We start from the raw sequence: 21226 nt of genomic DNA, 5'->3' as shown, positions 1-21226 counted from the left end.
TCTGTGCAGGGGCCATGCAAGAAATAAATAACTCCTTTTTTTTTTTTTAAAGGTTTTTATTTATTTTGAGAAGGGGAGGGGAGCAAGGGGGAGGGAAGGGGGGGAGGGGGGGGGGGGGGGGGGGAGAGGGAGAAGCAAGCAGGCTCCCTGCTGAGCAAGGAGCCCGACTCGGGACTCGATCCCAGGACCCTGGGATCATGACCTGAGCCTAAGGCAGATGTTTAACTGACTGAGCCACCCAGGTGCCCCTAAATAGTTACATTTGAACAAAGGCCTAAAGGAGGCGTGGGGGAGCAGCCTTGTCGGTAACTGGTGGGCAGAAGATACATGTGGAGGAACTGGCAAATGCAAAGGCCCTGGGGCAGGGGTTGGTGTGGTCAAGGAATAGCAGGAGGCAGGAGTGGCCTGAGCAGAAATGGGATCAGGGAGCTGACGGGGCTGGTGGATAGGCTTTCATTTGGTGAAGGAAAAACTAATTCGGGGCTCTGTTGAGAGATTCCAAACAGAAAATAAGAGATATGGAAGGTATTTGCTGGTTAATGGCATTGAAACTATGGGACAGACTGGGGTGGCGGCGAGGGAAGACCGAGTAAGTGGGTGTTCACACTCTGGAGGGCCGGTAAAAACACAGGTGCTGGCCCTCCCCAGAGAATGTGTGTTTGTAGAAGTTCATGGCCAGGCTGGTGCCACTGGGTCAGGGCCACCGTTGAGAACCGCGGGGCAGATAAAGCAAAGGGCCGAGAGCAGAGATCTGGATTTGCAACTCGGAGAGCATCCAGGGGAGACCGGAAGGGAGAAGGGAGGAGCAGCTGTGAGGGGAGGAAATGGGTCAGCACGGAGCCCTGTGCCCGCGGAGTTGCAGTGCCCAGGGACGGGCAGATGGGTGGGAGGAGTGCAGGGGAGCGCACAGAACGCCAGCCTCCCCCCGGCCCCCTAGGGGACCTCACACCCCTCCTTTACCCCGCCTGCCTGTCTCCAGCTTATGTCGAGAGTCCCCCCAGAGGGGAAAGAGGGAACTCGGTTGTCCCTGGTCCCTGATCTGTGGCGCCAGCCCGCTGGATTCTAATTAGCGACCAGAGAGGGAGAGACAGGAAGCAAGGGCTGGGGGCGGGGCCTGGACTCCTGCCCAAGGCTGGGAGGCTGCCAGTTCAAGGCCGGGATGCCTGGGCACCCCTGCCCCGCCCCGCAGTGCTGCGTGAGGAAGCCAGGTCAGGGAGACAAGTGGGCAGGGTTGGGATTTGGGGATGGAGAAGAGGCTTCCAGAAGGCCTGAATCTCCCGTGAGAGAGGGTCTGAGGCCTGCCTGGATGTGGGCAGGCCCTTCACAGCCATGACATCCCAGTGAGCTGCCCCTGCTGCCCAAGGGGGGGCTGTGAGGCCACGGGAGGAGCTTCCAGGAGGTCCCCAATGGTCCAACATGCCCAGATGGGTGGGTCCGTCTGCCGGCTGGGGGTGGGAGTTAGCAGTGCAGGCCAGAGGGCCTGGAGGGGCGGCCAGGGTGCAGCTTCAGTCCCATACAGCTGGCTTGGGGGGAGGTACTTTGACTGGCCCCTCTCGGGGACAAGCCCTCAGCCACCAGGAGGAGGACAGGGGACCTGCCCAAACGCCTCTCCTCCTGGGCCTGCTGGGGCCCTGCCCCCGCCTCACTCTCCCTGTTCTCTCCAGGCTGGTGGGCCAGGCCGTGGTGCCCACCTGCTGATGCAGGGCAAGGCCCCCGGCACAGGACACTGAGCGCCCCGAACACGCCCCTGGCCGCCGCCATGGCCCGCCTGGCCGCCGTGCTCTGGAGTCTCTGCATCACCGCCGTCCTGGTCACTTCGGCCACCCAAGGTAGGTGCTGCTGGGGCTGGGGAGGAGCTGTGCCTCCAAAATGCAGCTGGGAGGGCAGAGAAAATGTTGAAATACCTCCCATGCACTTGGTGAAGAACCGCAGTCCCCAGCTCGCCCCAGGCCGCAGCGGAACCAAGCCAGAAGAAGACTTGGTAATCACACCGCCCCCAGCACCACTGAGGGGTCCCTGGACCAGCCCCTCACCCCCAACACCCAGGGCAGCAGGGCCCATCCTGCCAGGGGTCCTGGAGCCTGGGACGCGGGCTGTGGCCTCCTGGGACCAGGACCGGCCTTCCCGGTGAGTGATACTCCCCTGTCTTACGTGTGTGTCTTTCTCTGTGATTACATCCCTGAGGCTCTCGCTGGGAAGAAGGCTTAATTAAAACATGCCCGCTGACGTTTATTTAAAAACAACTAATTACCCGGCCTCAGCCCTATGCCGGCCCCAGGATCCTGCACATGCAACAATTAGTGCCCCGAGCCTGCCCGCCCACCTCCACCAATCACTCGGTTACGGTCCCCGTGGCGGGCCCAGGCAGGGGCAAGGGCAGGCCAAGAGGAGAGGCAAAAAGAAGGGGCCTGCTGGCCTTGCCCCTAGCCCTGGGCATGCCCCCAGCCGGCACCCCCCAGCTCTGTCTGGAGAGCACTGTTGGGGGACTCTGCTCCCCAGTGTCCCTTCACATAGCCCAATACTCCGAAAGCCACAGAGGTGGAGGGGGCATTGCTGCGCCAGGCCCTGGGGCCTTGGCCCTGGCTCTGGGCAGCTGGCGCCCTCTGCTCCCCCAGTGCCCACATTCTCTGCCCGTCCAGGTTCCTGCCCCACTGCCCCGGCTGGGCCGGGAGGGGCCACTTCCACCCCCAGACCCATCTGAGCCAGCCCTCCACCCCCGGCCTCCCTCCCAGGCCCAGGAAGGACTAAAATTAGCTGTGGAAGCAGATGGTGCTAGAGGAACACATGTAATACTTTCCCCCAAGTGAGACTCAACTCACCCCAAAAAACCCCCGGGGCCTAGCTGCCATCCCCTTGGGGCCCCCCACTTGATAGTGGAGGGAGCAAATCCCTGAAAGGGGTCTGCTTGGCACTGCTGCCCTAGGGCACCCCTACTTCTCTGTACCCACAAGCCACAGTCCGCACATCAGAGCCTGTGAGTCACTCTGCGTGTCCCCACCCCCCCGCCAGCACCCCGCGAGGCCTGGCTGGGACGAGTGTCTAAGAAGGTGGCTGACCCGGCAGCTGTGGACCACGCGGAGCCCACTCTGTCCTATAGAGACTGGCTGCCTCGATAATTTTTTTAAAGATTTTATTTATTTATTTATTGGAGAGAGAAAGAGGGAGCATGAGCGGGAGAGGGAGAGAATCTCAAGCAGACTCCCCACTGAGTGCGGAGCCCAACATGGGGCTCGATCCCGGGACCCCGAGATCATGACCTGAGACGAGGGCAGACGCTTAGCCGCCTGAGCCACCCCGGCGCCCCTCGATAATCTCAATGATAGTGGACTCAGCTCCCATCACCTCACTGCCTCCGTTAGGCCTTTGTTCAAATGTAACTGTGTGGGGGCCCTCGTGCCCGCTGCAGGCGTCCCGGTGCTGTGAGGTGGGAGCGCGGCAGCTCCTGGGAGAAGGAACCGGGGCCGCGGGGGTGGTCGGCTACTGGACGAGGCCGCCGGCAGGGTGTTTAAACCCCGGCCGTCTGGCTCCAGAGCCGGAGCTGTCGGTCCTCACACGGCATGGGAGGAGGGCTGATGCGTGACCATGCAACCCCACCAGGCGTGTTCTTCATCGTCACACTGACCCTCACCACACAGGGTGCCATGCCCGGGGCTTCCTTCGGGAACGTTCTGTAGCGCGTGTACTCCTCAAGGCGGAGCCCTGGGCTGTCCGTGCTGATCTTACACTGGGGACGGAGGCCTGAGGAGGCTAGAGCTGGCTGTTCAAACCGAATCCGCGTCAGAAACGTGGGTGGGCACACGGGTCCGAGGCGCCTGGCCTCCCCCTGGAGATCCTGAGTCAGCAGGCCTGGGGGTGGGGAGCCGCGAGCCGCCGGTGCTGCCGACCCCCAGGCCCCACCGAGAAGCTCTGGCCCCGCGGACATGCCAGGCCTGTCAGCTGAGGAGAGGCCAGGCCAGGCCAGGCGCTGGGGGTTCCTTCAGAACATGAGAGCACTTCCTCCCAAGCCGTCTCTCCCCGTTGTGTGGGGTGGTGTGAAGTTAGGGAAGTACCCCAGACCACTCTCCTCTCTGACACCAGTTACAAGTTCGGGAGTCCTTTAGACCACCCTCAGATTTGATGATTCCCTAGAAGCATTCCCAGAATTCCCAAATGCTGTCACACGGTGAACAGGTACAGATAATGTCAGCCGAGGGGACGGGTGTGTGACAGCATGCATGGTGCGCTGCCAACCTGGGACGCTCCCCTGAGCCTCGGGGTCCAGAGCAGACATGGGTGACCACCCACATGACTGACCTCAGTCCCCAGCCCTTCGGGAGGTCAGCTGATACCCAAAAGCTCCTACTCACATTGTTGGTGTGCTCATTTGCTAGGGCCACTGTAACAAAGGACCGCAGGCTGGGGGCCTTCAACAACAGAACTGTGTTGCCCTGCTGTTCTAGGGGCTGGGAGTTCAAGACCAAGGGGTCAGCGGGGTCGGCTCCTTCCGAGGGCCGTGAGGGAAGCCGCTGTTCCAGGCCCTCCCCTGGGCTCGCGGCTGGCCATCTTTCCCCATGTCTCCACATCGTCCTCCCTTTGTGTGTGTCTCTGTGTCCAAATTTCCCCTTATAAAACGGACACTGGTCATACTGGATTAGGGCCTGCCTTGACAACCTCGTTTTAACTTGATCACCTCTGTTTCAAATGTGATCCCAGTCTGAGGTACGAGGGATTGGAACTTCAGCCTATGAATCTGAGGTGGGGAGGACACAGTTCAACCCATCACAGGGGTATAGGCCATCTGGTCTGGCCCGAGGCCCCCAGGTAGACAAAGACGCTCATCGGGCAGGGCACCCCCAGTGCCTAGAGGCACCTCCCAGGGGCCTAGGGCAAAGACCTTACCGCACAGGTGGGCACACCGAGAAGCCCATTTGACAGATGAAAGAACGGAGGTCCGTATAGCCCACGTGCTGGATACAGCCAAGCTGGAGGGGGCGTCTCAGCGGGGTCTTCCCTCCCCGTAGGCCTGAGCCGGGCTGGGCTCCCGTTCGGGCTGATGCGCCGGGAGCTGGCGTGCGAAGGCTACCCCATCGAGCTGCGGTGCCCAGGCAGCGACGTCATCATGGTGGAGAACGCCAACTATGGGCGCACAGACGACAAGATCTGCGACGCCGACCCTTTCCAGATGGAGAACGTGCAGTGCTACCTGCCCGACGCCTTCAAGATCATGTCACAGAGGTGAGGGGCCCCACCCCACCGGGCTCCTGGGAGGAGGGCTGCAGGCGGTTCCTGGGGGCCCTGGGTAAATGCCTGTCCTCCACGCACCCCCCGGCCCGGGCACCCTGTTCCCCCTCCGCCTTCCTTCTAGGCGTCCAGCCCCTGTTTCCTGAGCACCTGCTAGGCGCCAGGTCCCATGCAAACAGCCGGGAAGACCCAGCCGCTCTTCCCCGGCAGCCTGCACCCACTAGGCACCTCCAGAAGCTCGTTCCAGGATTCGTGTGGGAGGGAGTGGAGGTCTCGCAGTGTAAAAGCAATTAGCAGGATGGGGAAAGTGTCACGGGAGCCGAGGGAGAGCCCAGAGGTCCCACAGGCTTCCCGGAGCAGGTGACGTCTGAACACAGATGACAGAAGTGCACGTGAGCGTGAGAGAAAGTGAGTGCCTGAGTGTGCGAGGCTGTGTGTGTGAGCAGGGCGGGGATGCCAGGCAGAGGTACCGTGCGTGCGAAACTGCAAAAGCCTTCCTCACACCCACTGCCGGCCACTCAGAGCTGGTCAGCCCTCCTTCACGGTGCACCCAGATTTAACCTCTGCTGCCACCGCCGCCGCCACCGCCGGCCCCCACCCCCGGGTTTGCCGCACTATCTCCTGCCCCGACTTGCCTGCCTTGGGCTGTCCCCCACCCCCACAGCAGCCAGGGGGTGCCTGTGAACACCTGAGGGGCACCCACCTCCCTCAGAGCAAAAGCCTGTCTCCCCTGAGGCCCACTAGGCCCCACGCGCTCTGCCCTATGCTCTGCTCCTGGGCTCCCCGTCTCCACGCTCCCCCCAACTCAGCCGGCTCCAGCCGCCATCATCCACCGCGGCCTCCTCTGGGTCTTTGCACCGGCCGTTCCTCCTGCCTGGAATGCCGTTCCCCGACACCCGCATGGCTCACCCCTTCCCTTGCCCGGGGATCTTCTTATCTGACTATCCTCTCAGCAAGGCCTGTCTGACCACCCTCTCTAAAACCACAGCCCCCCACCCCGACTTCCTAGCCCCTTCCCTGCTTTATCGTCTAGCCCTGATTATCACCCACAGTTCTGTGGACTATTTCGCCTCTTTTAACACGTTTGTCTTTCCTCACTGGGCCATCAGCCCCATGGGGACAGGCGCTGTGTCCCCCGCCAGATGCAGAGCAGGCACTCCCTGAGTTTTTGCTAAGCGCCTGAGAGAGGGCAAGGTTCCCTCCGGGACCCAGAGCATAGAACGGAAGAAGGAAAGGAGGGCCGGAGCAAGCTCTGCGGCTCCTTGAATGCTGGCAGAGGATTCTAGAATAAGTCCCTTGGGCAGGGTCCCTGGGCAGGGTCACGAAGAGCGTCCAGAGAGTTTTGGGCAGGGGACCGGCGTGGTCAGGTGGCTCAGACCAGTGGGCCAGGTTGGAGCCACCTCGTTCCCTGTCCCCCACCTTTTCTCCCTCACACGTGCGCCCCTCCAGCAGTCCTCGCCCTCCTCCTCCTTCCCTGTCTGACACCCCTGCATGAGCGCCCCTAATCCAGCTTCCCAGCCTTTGCTTAGGCTGTGCCCCATCCTCCCTGGGACTCCCCTTCCTCCCGCCTCCTGCCTCCAGCTTTCTCCCTGCCCACCTCATGCCTTCAGCCCTGGCCTCGGGGTCTGCGGGGTGCGCCGTGGTCTCCCCAGGGGCCAGCACAGCAACTGGCCTGGCTCTGGCATTCATGGGTTCTCGGTTCCAAAAGGGGGAACGCTGAACAGTGTGGTTCCGGGGGCCCAGGGAGGGAGAGGCCGCCGCTCTGCCACATTAAAGCCTGGAGGCGAGGCTCTTCGTGTTAGTTCGGGTACAGCCCTGCTGCTCTGACGGAGACACCCCAGAATAGGCAGAGTGACCTTAAACCAGATCGGAGGGGAGAGACCCTCAGCCCTCGCTTCCCTCTCTCGGGGGCTCCCACACCCAGCCCTTTTAAAGGCCACCCCGGGCCCATTCCCACCTCCCTGGCCGGAACTCGGTCACGAGTAGTCAGCTGCAGGGGAGGCTGGGACGCGCAGTGTCCAGCCCTTGTCTCTTCTGGATGTTGAGGTGACAGTCACATAACACATTCGTCATTTTAAAGCGAACGATTCAGCGGTAGTTAGGACATTCGCAGCGTGGCGCAACCACCACCTCTCTCCAGTTCCAGAACATTTCCGTCTTCCCGACGGGACATGCCATCCCCGTGAACTGTGACCGCCACTCTCCCCTCTCCCAGCCCCCGGCAGTCACTAATTTGCTTTCTGTGGCTGCGAACCGGCCTGTCGCAGATATTTCGTGCGGGTAGGATCATGAAACGCTGGCTTCTGTGCCTGACTTCTTTGGCTCCGCGGTGTCTTCGGGGTTTGCCCACATCGTGGCACATCAGAGCTTTCCTTTTGATGGCCAAATAATATTCCACGGTGTGGACGGACCACATTTTGCTTAGCCATTCCTCTGTCAGTGGACACTTGGGTCGTCCCTACCTTTTGGCAGTTGTGTAAATGACATCGTGGAGAACATTCACAAACAAGCAGTTGTTTGAGCCCCTGCTTCCGAGTCCTTGGCGAACAAAGCTAGGGATGCAGCTGCTGGGTCACAGACAACTCTCGGCTTCACCTTCAGAGGCCAGGGCTGAGGTTTTAAAGGGGGTTGAGGTGGGCTGGTAGGAGCAGACCCTCATTAACTAATGTCCTGGCGCTGTGGTAGGGCCCAGAGCCCTCGATCGGAGAGACAGACAGCAGAGGAGAAACATCTTTTTGTTCGTACGTAGACCTCCCTTTATACGTTAGCCAGGCTCCTAGAAGTTGGTGGGGATCGGAGTCCCCAGGGTGAGTGAGAATGGCTTGGGCTTGGGCGTGAGGGGAAGAGACTGCCCTGTCCTCACTGCAGATCCTCACAGCAGCGCCACCCATAGCGCGGGACTCATCTAAGGCCCGGCGGGGGCGGGGGAGGGGGGGACACAGACGGGCACTGTGAGCATCCCATTAGCAGCATGTTGGCTGAGACACCGCCTCGTACGCGCGCCTTCGCGTCTTACTCTTCACTGAACAGCGAGGGGCTTTCCAGCCCACTTAGGACAGATGCCAAGGACGCGATGGCATCAGCGACACGCAGATGGGCTGTGAGGCCGGGGAGTTGGGGACACAGTTTATGGGGCAGAGTCTCTGGCCCAGCCCTGAGCTTGCTGCCTGGCCAGGGCCCAGAGTCGAAGCCTGGCTGGTGCGAAAGAGAGCAGGCAGGACACGGAAGATGATGCCCCCACAAGGCCCCTGGCCTTGGTTGCCACAGTTCCTTCTCCATGTGGGGGTGCTCATTCCTCTCCTGACCCTGAACGCCCGCCCCTGCCCCCCAGTTCTAGGCCGGTCTTTTCCCAGCTCCTCATGTCTTCTCTGCAGGTGTAACAACCGCACCCAGTGCGTGGTGGTTGCTGGCTCTGACGCCTTTCCCGACCCCTGTCCTGGGACCTACAAGTACCTGGAGGTGCAGTACGACTGTGTCCCCTACAGTGAGTCATCTTGTTCCTCGTGCGGACACGGGCCCTTCCCCCTCCCAGAAGCAAGCGAGGAGGAGACACCTTGACCTTACACACACACAGGGCCAAGTTAGGACCAGGCACAGGGCGGGCAGCTGGGCCTGTTCCCTCCCTCGTGCATTCTCTCCTCCCAGACCCCCCCCCACAGTCAGTCCCCCCCCCCCCCCCCCCCCCCCCCAGGTTCGGTCCCCATTCACAGGCCACCTTCTTGCGCTCTTGTTACCCTGGCCCACTAGCCCTGCCCCCTCACGTGTAGAAGGGCTCATTTACACCCTTCAAGGCCACACCCCAGAACGTGCTTGGTGCACCTGCCTGTCTCCTGGTTCCCTGGACCTGGACCTTGCTGCCCTCCAGCCTCTCCTCCTCCCTTCCCTTTCTGATCACCCCCTTACATGCCCACTCGTCCCTCTTACTCACTCCCCTTCTTTTCCCAACTCCCTCTCCTTTCTCTTGTCCGCCTCACCTCTCACGTACTCCCAGCCCTGGAAGCTGGACCCCAGACCCATAGAGAGGCAGACCGCCCTCTTGAGGCCTGGCGGCAGATCTGGTGCGAGGGGCTAGGGGCATCTTCCACAGATACCTGTCTCCTGGTTAGTGTGCCCATGACCGTGATAGCACTTCCTGTCTGCAAGGGAAGTGCTGCCATGTTGGACTAGGGTGGCGCCCGGGAAGCCTGAGGAGGGTGATCTTGGGAGCCAGGGGCCTGGCTTTCTTGCATCTGGCCAGGGGGAACCAACAAAGACAGGGTCTCTCCTCCTCAGCACTCTGCTCTTAACATGGCCCTTCTTTGCTGCCCTCACTGCCCCTTCCCTTCCTCCCCGCCATCCATTCCCCTCCTCTCCCCGCCAGCTTCATGTAGCCAGCCTGGAGGGAGGGCCTCCGGGCAGATGGGGGAGGAGACAGGGCCACCAGAGTGTCTGAGTGTGGGGGGCAGGGGCAGGGGAGCAGAAGGCCCTGTGGCCCTCCCACCCCAGCCTCCCCCCTCAACCTTTGATTTCTCCTCGCAGGTGATGACCTACGTGCTGGGGGCAACAGGATCACTTGGGTGCTTCCATAACCTTCTTTTACTCCCCACCCATTCCTTTCAGCAGCTGAGGCCTCCAGCCGCCACCTGAGGGGGATGCCCATCTGAGCCTTGAAGCCTCCCCACAGCACTGGGGACACTCTCCACCCACCCCCGTGGCCGGGGCGGCAGGGAAGGGAGGCGGGAGGCCGGGAGCATTGCACGGCAGGGAAGTCAGGCTGGGTTTGAGGCCCGGCGTGGCTCTCGGATTTTCTGACTCTGAAACTTGAACAAATGACTTAAAACTTCTCTGAGCTGCTGCAAAAGGAGGCGAGAGGCCAGGAGAGCATGCGTGTGAAGCGCCTGGCCCAGGGCTGCCCCCCCCCCCCCCCCCGAGCCCGCTCCCTGCGGCGGAGTGCTGGATGTAAATGCCCCCCCAGGGCAGAGGCTTCGTCCTCACCCCCCAGCGCCCAGACCCGAGCCTGGTTCAGGACGTGCTCAGTAACGGTACGGGTGCCCCTCCAAGCCAGCTTAGCCCGTGTCTTCATCTGTGACGGTGGGAGGGGGGACCGCTTCCGGGGGAGGCTGCCAGGAGCAGAGAGAACGTGGGTAAAGCTCCTCGTGCGCCCCAGGCCATAGGTACATACGAAAGAAACGGTGCCCGCTTTTGCCAACTGTGTGGCCTCAGTTGTGTTGCTTCACTGCGCTAAGCCTCAGTTTCCCCATCTATAGACAGGGTTCTGGAAAGACTGCCTGGGAAGTACCTAGCATGGTTCCTAGCACTTAGTCACTTAGGAAGCAGAAGGCACTTGGCAGTCGTTGCTTTTGTTGTGACTACTTGTAGTGATTTTTACCAGTTATTGCTGTTGGAAATGAAAAATAAAACTAATGACAGATGATGATCACACTCCTCCCGAGACAGGTGAGATAAAGGGCAGGGAGGGCGTCCCTCGGTCCAAGTGGAGTCCAAAGCAAGTGGGCACCATGCGGGTAAAGAAGCGGAACAAAAGTTAGAGGGAGCAGGGAGGAAAGAGGCATAGGGACCTCCTGAAGCTGACCCCCCCCCCCAGTGTGGCCAGGGGTGTGACCCACGGAGACCAGGATGGCCCGGGGCACGGGCAGCCCCCGTCTGACCCCGGGGGACGCAGGACACGCAGTGACTGTATCTGGGCCACAGGGGGGCCACGCGTGCCCTCGACAGGCGGAACCCAGGGGCGAGGGGGTGTAGCTCCTGGTTCCAGAAGAAGGGGAACTGGAGTTCCAAGGGTGACCGAAGCTAGGGCCAGAGAACAGGGAGGCGGGGCGCTCACTTGTCCCCCACTGTTCGTGTTCGCTGAGCACTTCCTGTGTGCCAGGCCCTGGATGAGGCGCTGGGAAGCGGCCAAACTCTCCCCTGTGGAACTCCCTGCTTGTGCCTCCAGAGAGGTGGCAGGAGAGCGAGGCCCTGGTCAGAGGTGCCTGAGGGGCCGGCGACACTGAGCCCGAAGGGGGAGCAGCCTGGGCAGCCATCTTGCCCTGGGCTTCAGAGGCTGGGGTGACCCCAGTGCTGGTGTGGGTGAGTCAGGGGTGGGTGAAGGGGCCCACCACGGGGAGGGGGCAGTGGGTGTGTGGGCCTCCCCCCACACACACACGCACAAACACACACCCAGACAGGCCCGACTAACGCTGGATTTGCCTTGCAGCTGAGCACATTCTAACCGTGCCCCCTTCCTCCCCTAGGTGCGCCTGCCCACCTGGCAGCAGGCAGGGAGCGCCTGGCTCCTGGGCCCCCGGGGCGGGGGTGGGCAGACAAACTGAGCCACAGGCTGGCCCCGGGGGAGCGTGGGAGTGTGTCTGTGCCCCCCCCCCCCCGCTGTCTGTGATGTCGCCCCCACCCCAACCTCTTCCTTCTCTGCCTTTGTCTCCCCCACCGGCTCTCTGAGGCCCTGGGGCGCGGCCTGTCATCCTGTGTCCCACTGTGCCGCCCTCTCTCTCTGTGTTGGCTTTCTCTGGGTTGTGAGGGCTTGGGGGGACTCAGCTGGACTCTAGCAAGGCCAGCACAGAAAGGGAAGTTCAGCATGTTCCTTCAGCTGGGGGCACCCAGGCCCCTGGAGGCACTGAACCCCCTCCCCCCGCCGGGCCCCTGGTTCTAGCAGGAGGGCAGCAGGTGGGTTGTGCAGAGGTGGGGGGGACTGTGTGGCTCTTCCACCCCTACCACTCCCTCCCTGGTGCTCTCCTAACCAGAGCCCACCTTCCAGCTGAAGCTCCCCCCTCCCCAACCCCCACTGCCCTGAAGGTGCCCCTACCCATCTGAGAGTTACGTCCACCTGCCTGTTTGTACACGCCCCCCCATGTCTCTCTTGGTTTCTGTCCTCGCGTGTCTCCCCCTCCCTGTGACTGTCTCCCCGACACCCTCCCCAGAGGCAGGGACTTGGGGGCGGGGGCTGAGCTGATGCTACGTTCCGGGGTTGGGGAACCAGGATGAGGAAAGAAAGGAAAAGGGGGCATGTTGCCAGATAAGAAACGAAAGCAATTTAATCTTTTTTTTTCTCTTTTTTTTTCTTGCACATTTTTTTTCAATTTGTTTTCTCTCTCTCTTCCGATGCTTAAAGTAGAAGTGGAGCAGAAAGGTAAACGCACTGTTACCAATGCTAACCCCTAACTCACACTTTGTTCTCACCTGTACCATACTTATGTGACCCGCCCTCCCCGCTCCGCCCCTTCTTCTCCCCACCCCAACTGGGTCCAGTTGGTACCCCCCACCCCGGGTGTCCTCCCGGTGGGGCCAGCCCTGGTGCCGCCACGGGCGACTCCACCCGCCAGACACCTGAGGAAGCTCCTCTCTTGAGCACGGGCAGGACCTTCTGTCTCTCTCTCTCTCTCTCTCTGCCTGGTTTTCTCTCTGTTTCCCTGTCCCTCCTTCCTAGTCCCAGCCCTTGCGGGGGGGACCTGGCCTTCTCTCATACTTATTTTGCCTCCTTCAGGAGAAGTGTGTAAGCCTCCAGGGCGGGAGGGGTGGGCGGGACCCCCTTCTCTGGCTCCCGACTGGGGGCGGAGTGCACCGGGGTGAGCCGGGGGGAGTGGGTCTTTCTCTTCTTCCTGCCCCAACTTTTGCACCACGTGTCTGGCTCAGGGGAGGCGGGATGGAGGGGACACCTTTGTTTTCCTTTTGGGGAGCAGATTCCTTCTATCTCTCGGGCTCCTGGTGGCATAAGTTCTTTCTGGTTTGGCGTTTCCAAGGCCCAGAGCTGTTTTGGAGCACGGAGCACCAGTTTTCCCCACCCCCAACCCCCATCCTTGACCGGCCCGGGCGGGGCGGGGGGAGGGGCAGCCCTGGGGAGGGATGTAAAGCTGCCCCCAGCCCTGGGAGGGCAGTCTGCCAAACTGGGGGCAACGGGGCCGGGGTGGGCCTCAGGGCGGGGGGGGGGGGGGGGGAGCGCTGGGTGGGGGAACGTTTTCTCTGGTTCTGAAACACTTGCGAAGCTGCAGTCAGGGTTTCTTCTGGGCTGTTTTGGCTAGAGGACCAGGGAGAGGGGGGTTGGGGGAGGTATAGGCCGGGTCTGGGGACTTCCATGAGCACCGTAATTTCATTTCTTGCGGGGTTGACCCTCAGCAGGGGACTGGGAAAACTCCATGGTGGGTGGAGCTCTCCCCGGCATTTGGAGAGGGGAGGGGCTGCAGCAGAGGAACTTCCAGGGTGGGCTATTGGGGATGGTCCAGACCTCCCCTGAAATTTGGGGGAAATTGACAGCTCCGAGGCTGGCCTCGGGGACAGGGCCCGGGGTGAGCCCTCCTTGCAGGATTGCTCTTGCCTTGAAATTACGGTGGTCTGTGAAGCATCCCCTTCGAGGAAGGTGGGGCGGGGTCCCTCCAAGCTGCTCCCCTCCCCCTGCCCTCCCCCATCTCAGAGAGACCTGGGCAACCAGCCCAGGCCCCGACCCTCGCTGCCCCGCCACTCTCTCTCTCCCTGAGTCTCTCTCGCACCCAGTACCAGGCACTCTTCTTACAGGCCGGTGGTGGTTTGGATACCGCAGCCCTGGATCTTTTCTCTTCAAGGGGGGGAAGGGGGGAGGGAAGAGGAGGTGTTGGGAGCTTGGTGCTGGGGCGGGGTCCTTACTGTCAAAGGCCCCAGGCAGACCCTTCCTCATCTTCTCCCCCTTCCCCAGGGTAACCTCTAACCATGTTTTCCTCCTGCACACCCTTCTGACCAGGTCAGGCTCTGAGACCTCCCACCGCCCCCTCAAACACACAGACGTGTCTGCTCAGGGGCCACAGAGCTGGCAGGGGTCCTGGCTTGGGGAGAGGGGAGACCTGGGCACAGAGGAAAAAGGTGGAGGCCAGGTGTGCTGGACACAGGGTGCAGGCCAACCCCTCAGGGCACTGGGGACAAGGAGATGGTGGAGCCCCAGGACGCAAGCCAGGATCCCTCTGGTTCCTGCTCACTTCGGGGCCCCAGACTCCCCTCCCCCTCCTGAAACAAGGTGTGCTCCTGGCCGCTTTGCACCGGGGGCCCCTCGGGCCTAGCTGTCCCCTGATGCTGTGAAGGGAGGGCTAGATATCCCCCCACCTAAGCCTGTCAAAGAGTGAGGCTGGAAGTGGGGGAATGAGGAGTGGTGCCTGTCCATGACCCTCTTGCCACTGGGGCGGCCCCCCCCCCCAAGCCCGCACCAGGTCCCAGCCCTCCCTGTTCCCCTGGGGGCCGGCTGCTTTGGTGACAGGCCAAGCAGGAGCAGAGAATTCACTGCAAACCCTCCCCCCTGGCCTGTCTGTGGGTTCAGCAGGGAGGTGAGAGGGAGGCCCAGCCATCCTGGATGGAGGGGTATCTGGACATCACCACTCCCAAGTCCAGACCCCTACTGGGTCAGTAAGGGGAGGCTAGGAGCAGGTGGCCCTGGGATGTGACGGGGCAAGGGTGGGCAGGCCAGCGGCGGCCAACGAGATGCAGTTGAGGTTTTCCTCCTTTTCAGGGAAGGGGGGGGTGGGGCGGGGCCCCCCACCTTTCTGACATCAGCGCTGCCTTGGTCCCTCCTCCCGAGCCGGGGATGGTCGCAGGTAAATCGGGGTCCGGGGCAGGGGAGGGTGGGGGGGGGGCCTGGCTGGGGCGGGCTGGGTCTTTATCCTAGCTCCTGGTTCCCTCCCTTGCCCCCTCTGAGCTGGACCTGGGACTGCCCCCCCGAGGGACCCTCAGTCGGGCCTGGGCCTTGGAGTGAATTCTCTGCTCACCCCTCTCTCCTCGCCAGCATTAACCCTTTCTTCCCAGGTGGTCTCCAGCGTGCCTCCCTCGGAGCCAGGACCTCGCCGAGGCCCCCCACCTTGTCTCTCTTCCCTCCACGCAGCTCTCCTCCCCCCTCCCCAGCTCTCCCGGGGAACCCCCTCCTTTCCCATGTCCCCCAACCTCCCCCACCCCTGTGCACCAGTGTCAGTGTCTGCTGCTGAACAGACCCCATGAGAGACCTTGCTGGCTGGGGGCAGGGCTGGGCACCCTGAGGGAGGGGCTGGACTTTTCCAAAAACCCTTCCTCACCTACTGATTGCATGGGTACTGGGTGTGTGGGGGGGGGGGGGGGGCACAGGCTGCATCAGGAACTTTGGGTGCCTCCTCTACCCTGGACTCGGGGGGCACTCCTGACACCCACAGTGGGTACAGAAACATCACTCTACCTTGCAGTTTTTGCAGGTTGGGGGGGGTGGTGGGAAGAAAACAAACAAAAACCTGTGTCCTAGTGTGGTTGGTGAAGGATGGGACCCTCGACCCTAGCTCTTCCCCTACAGGGGGCTTTGACGATGGCGAAGGAGCAGGGCAGTCCCTGGAACCTCAAAGCCACCAGTGAGGAGATCTTTCCGCCCCCACTTAAGGCACATGGGGAAGTCTGGGAGGGCTCTTGCCAAACCCTTTATCCCCAGCCTGTGGGGTCTCTAGCAGCCAGGGAAGGAAAGAGGGGCACCACCTCTCCCCCCCACCCCCACTAACCCTGCTCTTAATGGCCTCCAGGGTTGACATCTCCAGGGAGAGGGGCAGCTGGGCAGGGCAGGGGTCCCAGCCCGGAAACCCCCTTCCCATCACCAGCCCTACCAAGCAACCGTGACTGCAGCAGCAGGAGGGGACAGCCTGGCTACCCCAGGCCGCGTGACCAACTTGCCTCTTTCTCTCCCCCTCCCTCGCCTCCGCTCCTCCTCTCCCCGTGTCCTCCCCGCCCCGCCCACCCGCCCGGCCCAGTCTTCGTGTGCCCAGGGACCCTGCAGAAGGTGTTGGAGCCCACCTCCACGCACGAGTCGGAACACCAGTCTGGGGCGTGGTGCAAGGACCCGCTGCAAGCGGGCGACCGAATCTACGTCATGCCCTGGATCCCCTACCGCACGGACACGCTGACTGAGTACGCCTCGTGGGAGGACTACGTGGCCGCACGCCACACCACCACCTACCGCCTGCCCAACCGCGTGGACGGCACGGGCTTCGTGGTCTACGACGGCGCAGTCTTCTACAACAAGGAGCGCACGCGCAACATCGTCAAGTACGATCTGCGCACACGCATCAAGAGCGGGGAGACGGTCATCAACACGGCCAACTACCACGACACGTCGCCCTACCGCTGGGGGGGCAAGACGGACATTGACCTGGCTGTGGACGAGAACGGGCTGTGGGTCATCTACGCCACCGAGGGCAACAACGGGCGCCTGGTGGTGAGCCAGCTCAACCCCTACACGCTGCGCTTCGAGGGCACGTGGGAGACGGGCTACGACAAGCGCTCGGCGTCCAACGCCTTCATGGTGTGCGGAGTCCTGTACGTGCTGCGCTCCGTGTACGTGGACGACGACAGCGAGGCGGCCGGCAACCGCGTGGACTACGCCTTCAACACCAACGCCAACCGCGAGGAGCCGGTCAGCCTGGCCTTCCCCAACCCTTACCAGTTCGTCTCCTCCGTGGACTACAACCCTCGTGACAACCAGCTCTACGTCTGGAACAACTATTTCGTGGTGCGCTACAGCTTGGAGTTCGGGCCGCCCGACCCCAGTGCCGGTAGGGATGACTCCCCCTTGCTCCGCCTCCTCGGCCCCGGGGGTCGGGGGGGGGGGGAGCCCGCAGTGCGCGGAGAGCTGGGATCTGGAGGTGGTCCACGGGGATCCCTGGAGGTCAGAGTCGCAGAGTCGCGCAGCACGGGCCAGAGGTTGGTCTAAGCGGTTCCCAGTTAACCCGTTCGGTTGTCAGTTTATGAGGTAGGAAGGGCTATTACCGTTTTACAGATGAAGAAACAGGCACTGGGAGGGTGGGGGGTGGGGTAGTTTACTCCTTTGAGGAGTAACTCTGGACCACGAAGTTGCACCGCCTCTCCCAGGGGCCTGTGCACTTTTAGCCCTGGAACCCTCATCAGCCACAACCCTGGGTGGAAGCCCCGTGCCCGTGAAAACAGAACAAAGCCCAGCTGCCAGCATTGAGGGTGAGGGTCCCTCTGCAGTCTCTGTTCGCCCTCTCAGCGGCCCTCAGCCAGCTCTGAGCAGCCCCAGGGCGCTGGGGTGCCTGATGCAGTACAGCCTCATTTGCATAACCGGGAACTAAGGCCCGCACAGGAAAGGGACTTGGCCAGAGTGAGAGTAGAATGAGGACGGGAGGTGGCTGTGTTCAGACATCCCCTCCCTGGCCCATTCTCTTTGGTTACTCTCGGACCTCAGGCTATACTCAAGTGAATTTCTACTGCCTTCTGATGCTTTACATGGTCTTGGGGGCAGAGAGAGGCCAGGGGAGATCTTCCAGACCCAGGATATCCTCCCACTTTGGGGAAGGTGCTAGAATGCCAGGGACCCCATGCCTGGGCACACGTGTCATGGCGGGGCCCCGGGCACGGGGTGACCCTGTCTTGTATACCCTCTTCCCTTCCAGGCCCAGCCACCTCCCCACCTCTCAGCACGACCACCACAGCCCGACCCACACCCCTCACCAGCACGGCCTCGCCCGCAGCCACCACCCCACTCCGCCGAGTGCCCCTCACCACACACCCCGTGGGTGCCATCAACCAGCTGGGACCTGACCTGCCTCCAGCCACAGCCCCGGCTCCCAGCACCCGGCGGCCCCCAGCTCCCAATCTGCATGTGTCCCCAGAGCTCTTCTGTGAACCTCGAGAGGTGCGGCGGGTCCAATGGCCAGCCACCCAGCAGGGCATGCTGGTTGAGAGGCCCTGCCCCAAGGGGACCCGCGGTGAGTACAGAGGCTGCAGTCACCTCACGGGCGCTGGCTTGGGGAGGGGCCGAACCTGGTCTGGCCCGGGAAGGGCCAGGGAACATCCCACCTCTCAGCTTAGCCCAGATGCACCTGTTCACCTCCCCGGCCAGAGTGCGGGCTTTCTGAGGGCAGGGGTCGCCTGACACCTGCAGCTGTGTTCCCAGTGCCCAGCAGAGCTCTCAGAGCTTGGGAGCAGCTCAGTGAGTCCCCCTGCCCTGTCCCCTCTTGCAGTGCCAGGCAGACCATGAAGGGAGCCCACAGGAGGTGACTTGGGCCCCTGGCTTCAGGCTGAGACTGCCAGTGGCAGTCCGCAGAGCCGCTGAAGTGCCAGACAGGGTGGGGCCGGGAGCATATGCTCCTAAGTGGAGTGATCCAAGGGCAGGGTCTGAAGAGGCATAAGGGAGAAGGGGCTTCCAAGATGGACTTTGCTAGAAAGTTCCATTTCTGGTAGGCAAAGATGGAAGGAAGAGGAGCCGAGAGGGGGAGCTTAGAAGTAAGGGGTAGCTTATGTCACCTCCGAGTGACACCTCTCTTGACTGTCCGGCCCTCTTCATGTCTGGTCTTCCGTGTTTCCTTCACCTCTCTCCACCTACCTGTCCCCCTCTCCGTCATCTCCTCTCCCTGCCGTGGCCCCTCTTTCTCTCCTTCCCTGTGGCTCCCTTCTCTGTTCCTGTCTGTCTGTCCCTGCAGGAATTGCCTCCTTCCAGTGTCTACCAGCCCTGGGGCTCTGGAACCCCCGGGGCCCTGACCTCAGCAACTGCACCTCCCCCTGGGTCAACCAGGTGGCCCAGAAGGTACCAGCAGCAGCTGTCCCTCCCAGATCGGCACATTTGCTCGCACACTGGGCCCTGGGTGGCCGGGCACAGGGCACACTGGGGGCAGTAGAGCAATTGGGGAGACAAACGGGCAGGTCTGGGAGCCAGGACTGTGTGGGTCCCCTCCCTGGCCTACAGAGGGAAGAGACGGATGGGGAGGGGGAAGGGGTCAGGGAGGGAGGGGGGAGAGGGGCCAAGCAGGCTCGGCAGGTGAAAAGGGAACATGTGGGAAGCAAGATGGTCTCTGAGAGAGTTCGGGGCCCCTGCCCCCACCTCACACAGATCAAGAGTGGGGAGAATGCAGCCAACATTGCCAGCGAGCTGGCCCGTCACACCCGAGGCTCCATCTATGCGGGTGATGTGTCCTCCTCCGTGAAGCTGATGGAGCAGCTGCTGGATATTCTAGATGCCCAGTTACAGGCCTTGCGGCCCATTGAGCGCGAGTCAGCGGGCAAGAACTACAACAAGGTGGGGCACGGCACTGGGGCCAGCTGGGGGGAGGGGACCCTTAGGGCTCAAGTAGAGTCCAGCCTGGTACCTCCAAGCTAGGTGGTCAGAGAGGAGAGGACTGATCCTAGGCATACTGGATCTTCCTCCTCAGCTGCCCCTGGACGGGCCTTAGGGTTGAGGGTCCCTTAGGATCGGGTCTTGCTCACGCCCAGCCCTGGGTTGGTGGCAGCTGCGGAAGCGCCAGCTCTCCAGGGCCCAGACATGTTGGCATTAGGAAAGCTGACAGCACCTCCATCTCCTTTCCCAGATGCACAAGCGGGAGAGAACTTGCAAAGACTACATCAAGGTGAGGCCCGGAGGGTTCCTGCCGGCCAAGGAGGGGGTGAGGCAGCCCTCATCACGTGGGCATGCCCCACGCAACACTGGGGATGGAGGCTGAGAAGAGGGTATGCAGAGTCAGAGTCCAGCCCAGGGAACTGGAGGCGGCGGGGGGGGGCACTCACAGTGCCACCCCCTCGCCTGCGTAGGCCGTGGTGGAGACAGTGGACAACCTGCTGCGGCCAGAGGCTCTGGAGTCCTGGAAAGACATGAATGCCACGGAGCAGGTGCACACAGCCACCATGCTCTTGGATGTGCTGGAGGAGGGTGCCTTCCTGCTGGCCGACAACGTCAGGGAGCCCGCCCGCTTCCTGGCTGCCAAACAGAACGTGGGTGAGTGCCGCAGTTGTGCCTACGGCAAGTTCGGGTGCAAATCTTTTTTTTTTTTTCCCAAGATTTTATTTGAGAGAGTGAGCAATCATGCGCATGAGTGGGGGGAAAGGGAGAGAATCTCAAGCAGAGTCCATGCTGAGCGTGGAGCCCAATGCAGGGCTCAATCTCACAACCCTGAGATCATGATCAGGTGCAAATCTTGAACCGTGGGGCCTGCCAGCTGGGGATGCCCTAGCCTTGGGCCTCTTGCCATAGCTGGGCCCCTGGACTGGGGACAGACCCCAACCACATCTGCCCTGCCATTCCCTGTCCCCACAGTCCTGGAGGTGACAGTCCTAAACACGGAGGGCCAAGTGCAGGAGCTGGTGTTCCCCCAGGAATACCCAAGTGAGAACTCCATCCAGCTGTCCGCCAATACCATCAAGCAGAACAGCCGCAACGGTCAGTGCCCAAGCCCTGGGCTGGCATCCCCAGTTCACATATGAAGAACGTCAGTTCTTAAACTGTATTGGGTTGAAGAATCTGAGAAAAGGGTGGGACTCATAACCACACACACAGTTGTTCTCCATTCAAGCAAGCCTAACATTACAGGGGATTTGTGGGGTCCCCCCAAAGCCCCAGAGCATAGGACACTTTGTAGTTTGCAGGGCTCACTCCTGTGCAGTGGCAGTCAGTTCTCATAGCTCAGGGAGGTCTGTCCCGTTTGAAAGTAAGGCTCAGAGGTTGGGATTTGCTCGAGGTCACACAAGTGAGGTGGGGGCTGGGGACACAGTCCCTACGCGTCCTGGCATATTGCCTCGCCATTTGGAACTGCCTACAACAGAGCAATGGTACGTGGAAGGGCTCCCAAACCCCCCTCACCTGGGCCACAGCCTGGCTTCAGAGGTCCCAGTGGCCAGGATGGCTGAAGGGGTGCCGGCTCAGGACTGCCGGCACACCCCGCGGTGCCTGTTCTCCCCAGGTGTGGTCAAAGTTGTCTTCATCCTCTACAACAACCTGGGCCTCTTCTTGTCCACCGAGAATGCCACAGTGAAGCTGGCGGGTGAAGCAGGTACAGGTGGCCCTGGCGGCGCCTCCCTGGTGGTGAACTCACAGGTCATCGCGGCGTCCATCAACAAGGAGTCCAGTCGTGTTTTTCTCATGGATCCTGTCATCTTCACCGTGGCCCACCTGGAGGTGAGCTGAGGCGTCCCCACCCCCCCCCCGGGGGTCCCGCCAGCGTCCATGTCCCCAGGCTGTATATTCTCCCCATTGTGTGTTCACCCACCCCAAGAGCAAGTTGCAACCCCTCCCTGGGGCACCAGTCCCCCAACCCCCACCTCA

At 61.9% G+C, this 21226-nt stretch overlaps 1 protein-coding gene across 4 annotated transcripts in view; it reads left to right on the top strand.

Moving 5' to 3' along the window:
• ADGRL1 (adhesion G protein-coupled receptor L1) overlaps positions 1–21226 on the top strand; it is a 43837-nt gene that overhangs the window by 13581 nt on the left and 9030 nt on the right. For 2 of the 4 annotated variants that reach the window (XM_073887700.1, XM_073887698.1), the window contains exons 2-12: positions 1665–1829; positions 5001–5214; positions 8595–8704; positions 15930–16730; positions 17589–17903; positions 18618–18721; positions 19025–19210; positions 19500–19538; positions 19720–19903; positions 20222–20344; positions 20865–21079. In XM_073887700.1, coding sequence (XP_073743801.1) covers positions 1760–1829; positions 5001–5214; positions 8595–8704; positions 15930–16730; positions 17589–17903; positions 18618–18721; positions 19025–19210; positions 19500–19538; positions 19720–19903; positions 20222–20344; positions 20865–21079 — 2361 coding nt within the window. In that variant the 5' untranslated portion in view covers positions 1665–1759. Of the gene's footprint in view, positions 1–1259; positions 1341–1664; positions 1830–5000; positions 5215–8594; positions 8705–12328; positions 12344–14680; positions 14766–15929; positions 16731–17588; positions 17904–18617; positions 18722–19024; positions 19211–19499; positions 19539–19719; positions 19904–20221; positions 20345–20864; positions 21080–21226 lie in introns of those variants that run through there. The other 2 variants (XM_025863263.2, XM_073887701.1) reach the window with 2 other exon arrangements.

This window comes from Callorhinus ursinus, unplaced genomic scaffold (assembly GCF_003265705.2).
Source record: "Callorhinus ursinus isolate GAN/ISIS: 27379988/994484 unplaced genomic scaffold, GSC_fseal_2.0 scaffold82, whole genome shotgun sequence".
Classification (NCBI taxonomy): domain Eukaryota; kingdom Metazoa; phylum Chordata; class Mammalia; order Carnivora; family Otariidae; genus Callorhinus; species Callorhinus ursinus.
The sequence above is the reverse complement of the archived record's forward strand: the minus strand, read 5'-3'. Positions and strand labels throughout refer to the sequence as shown.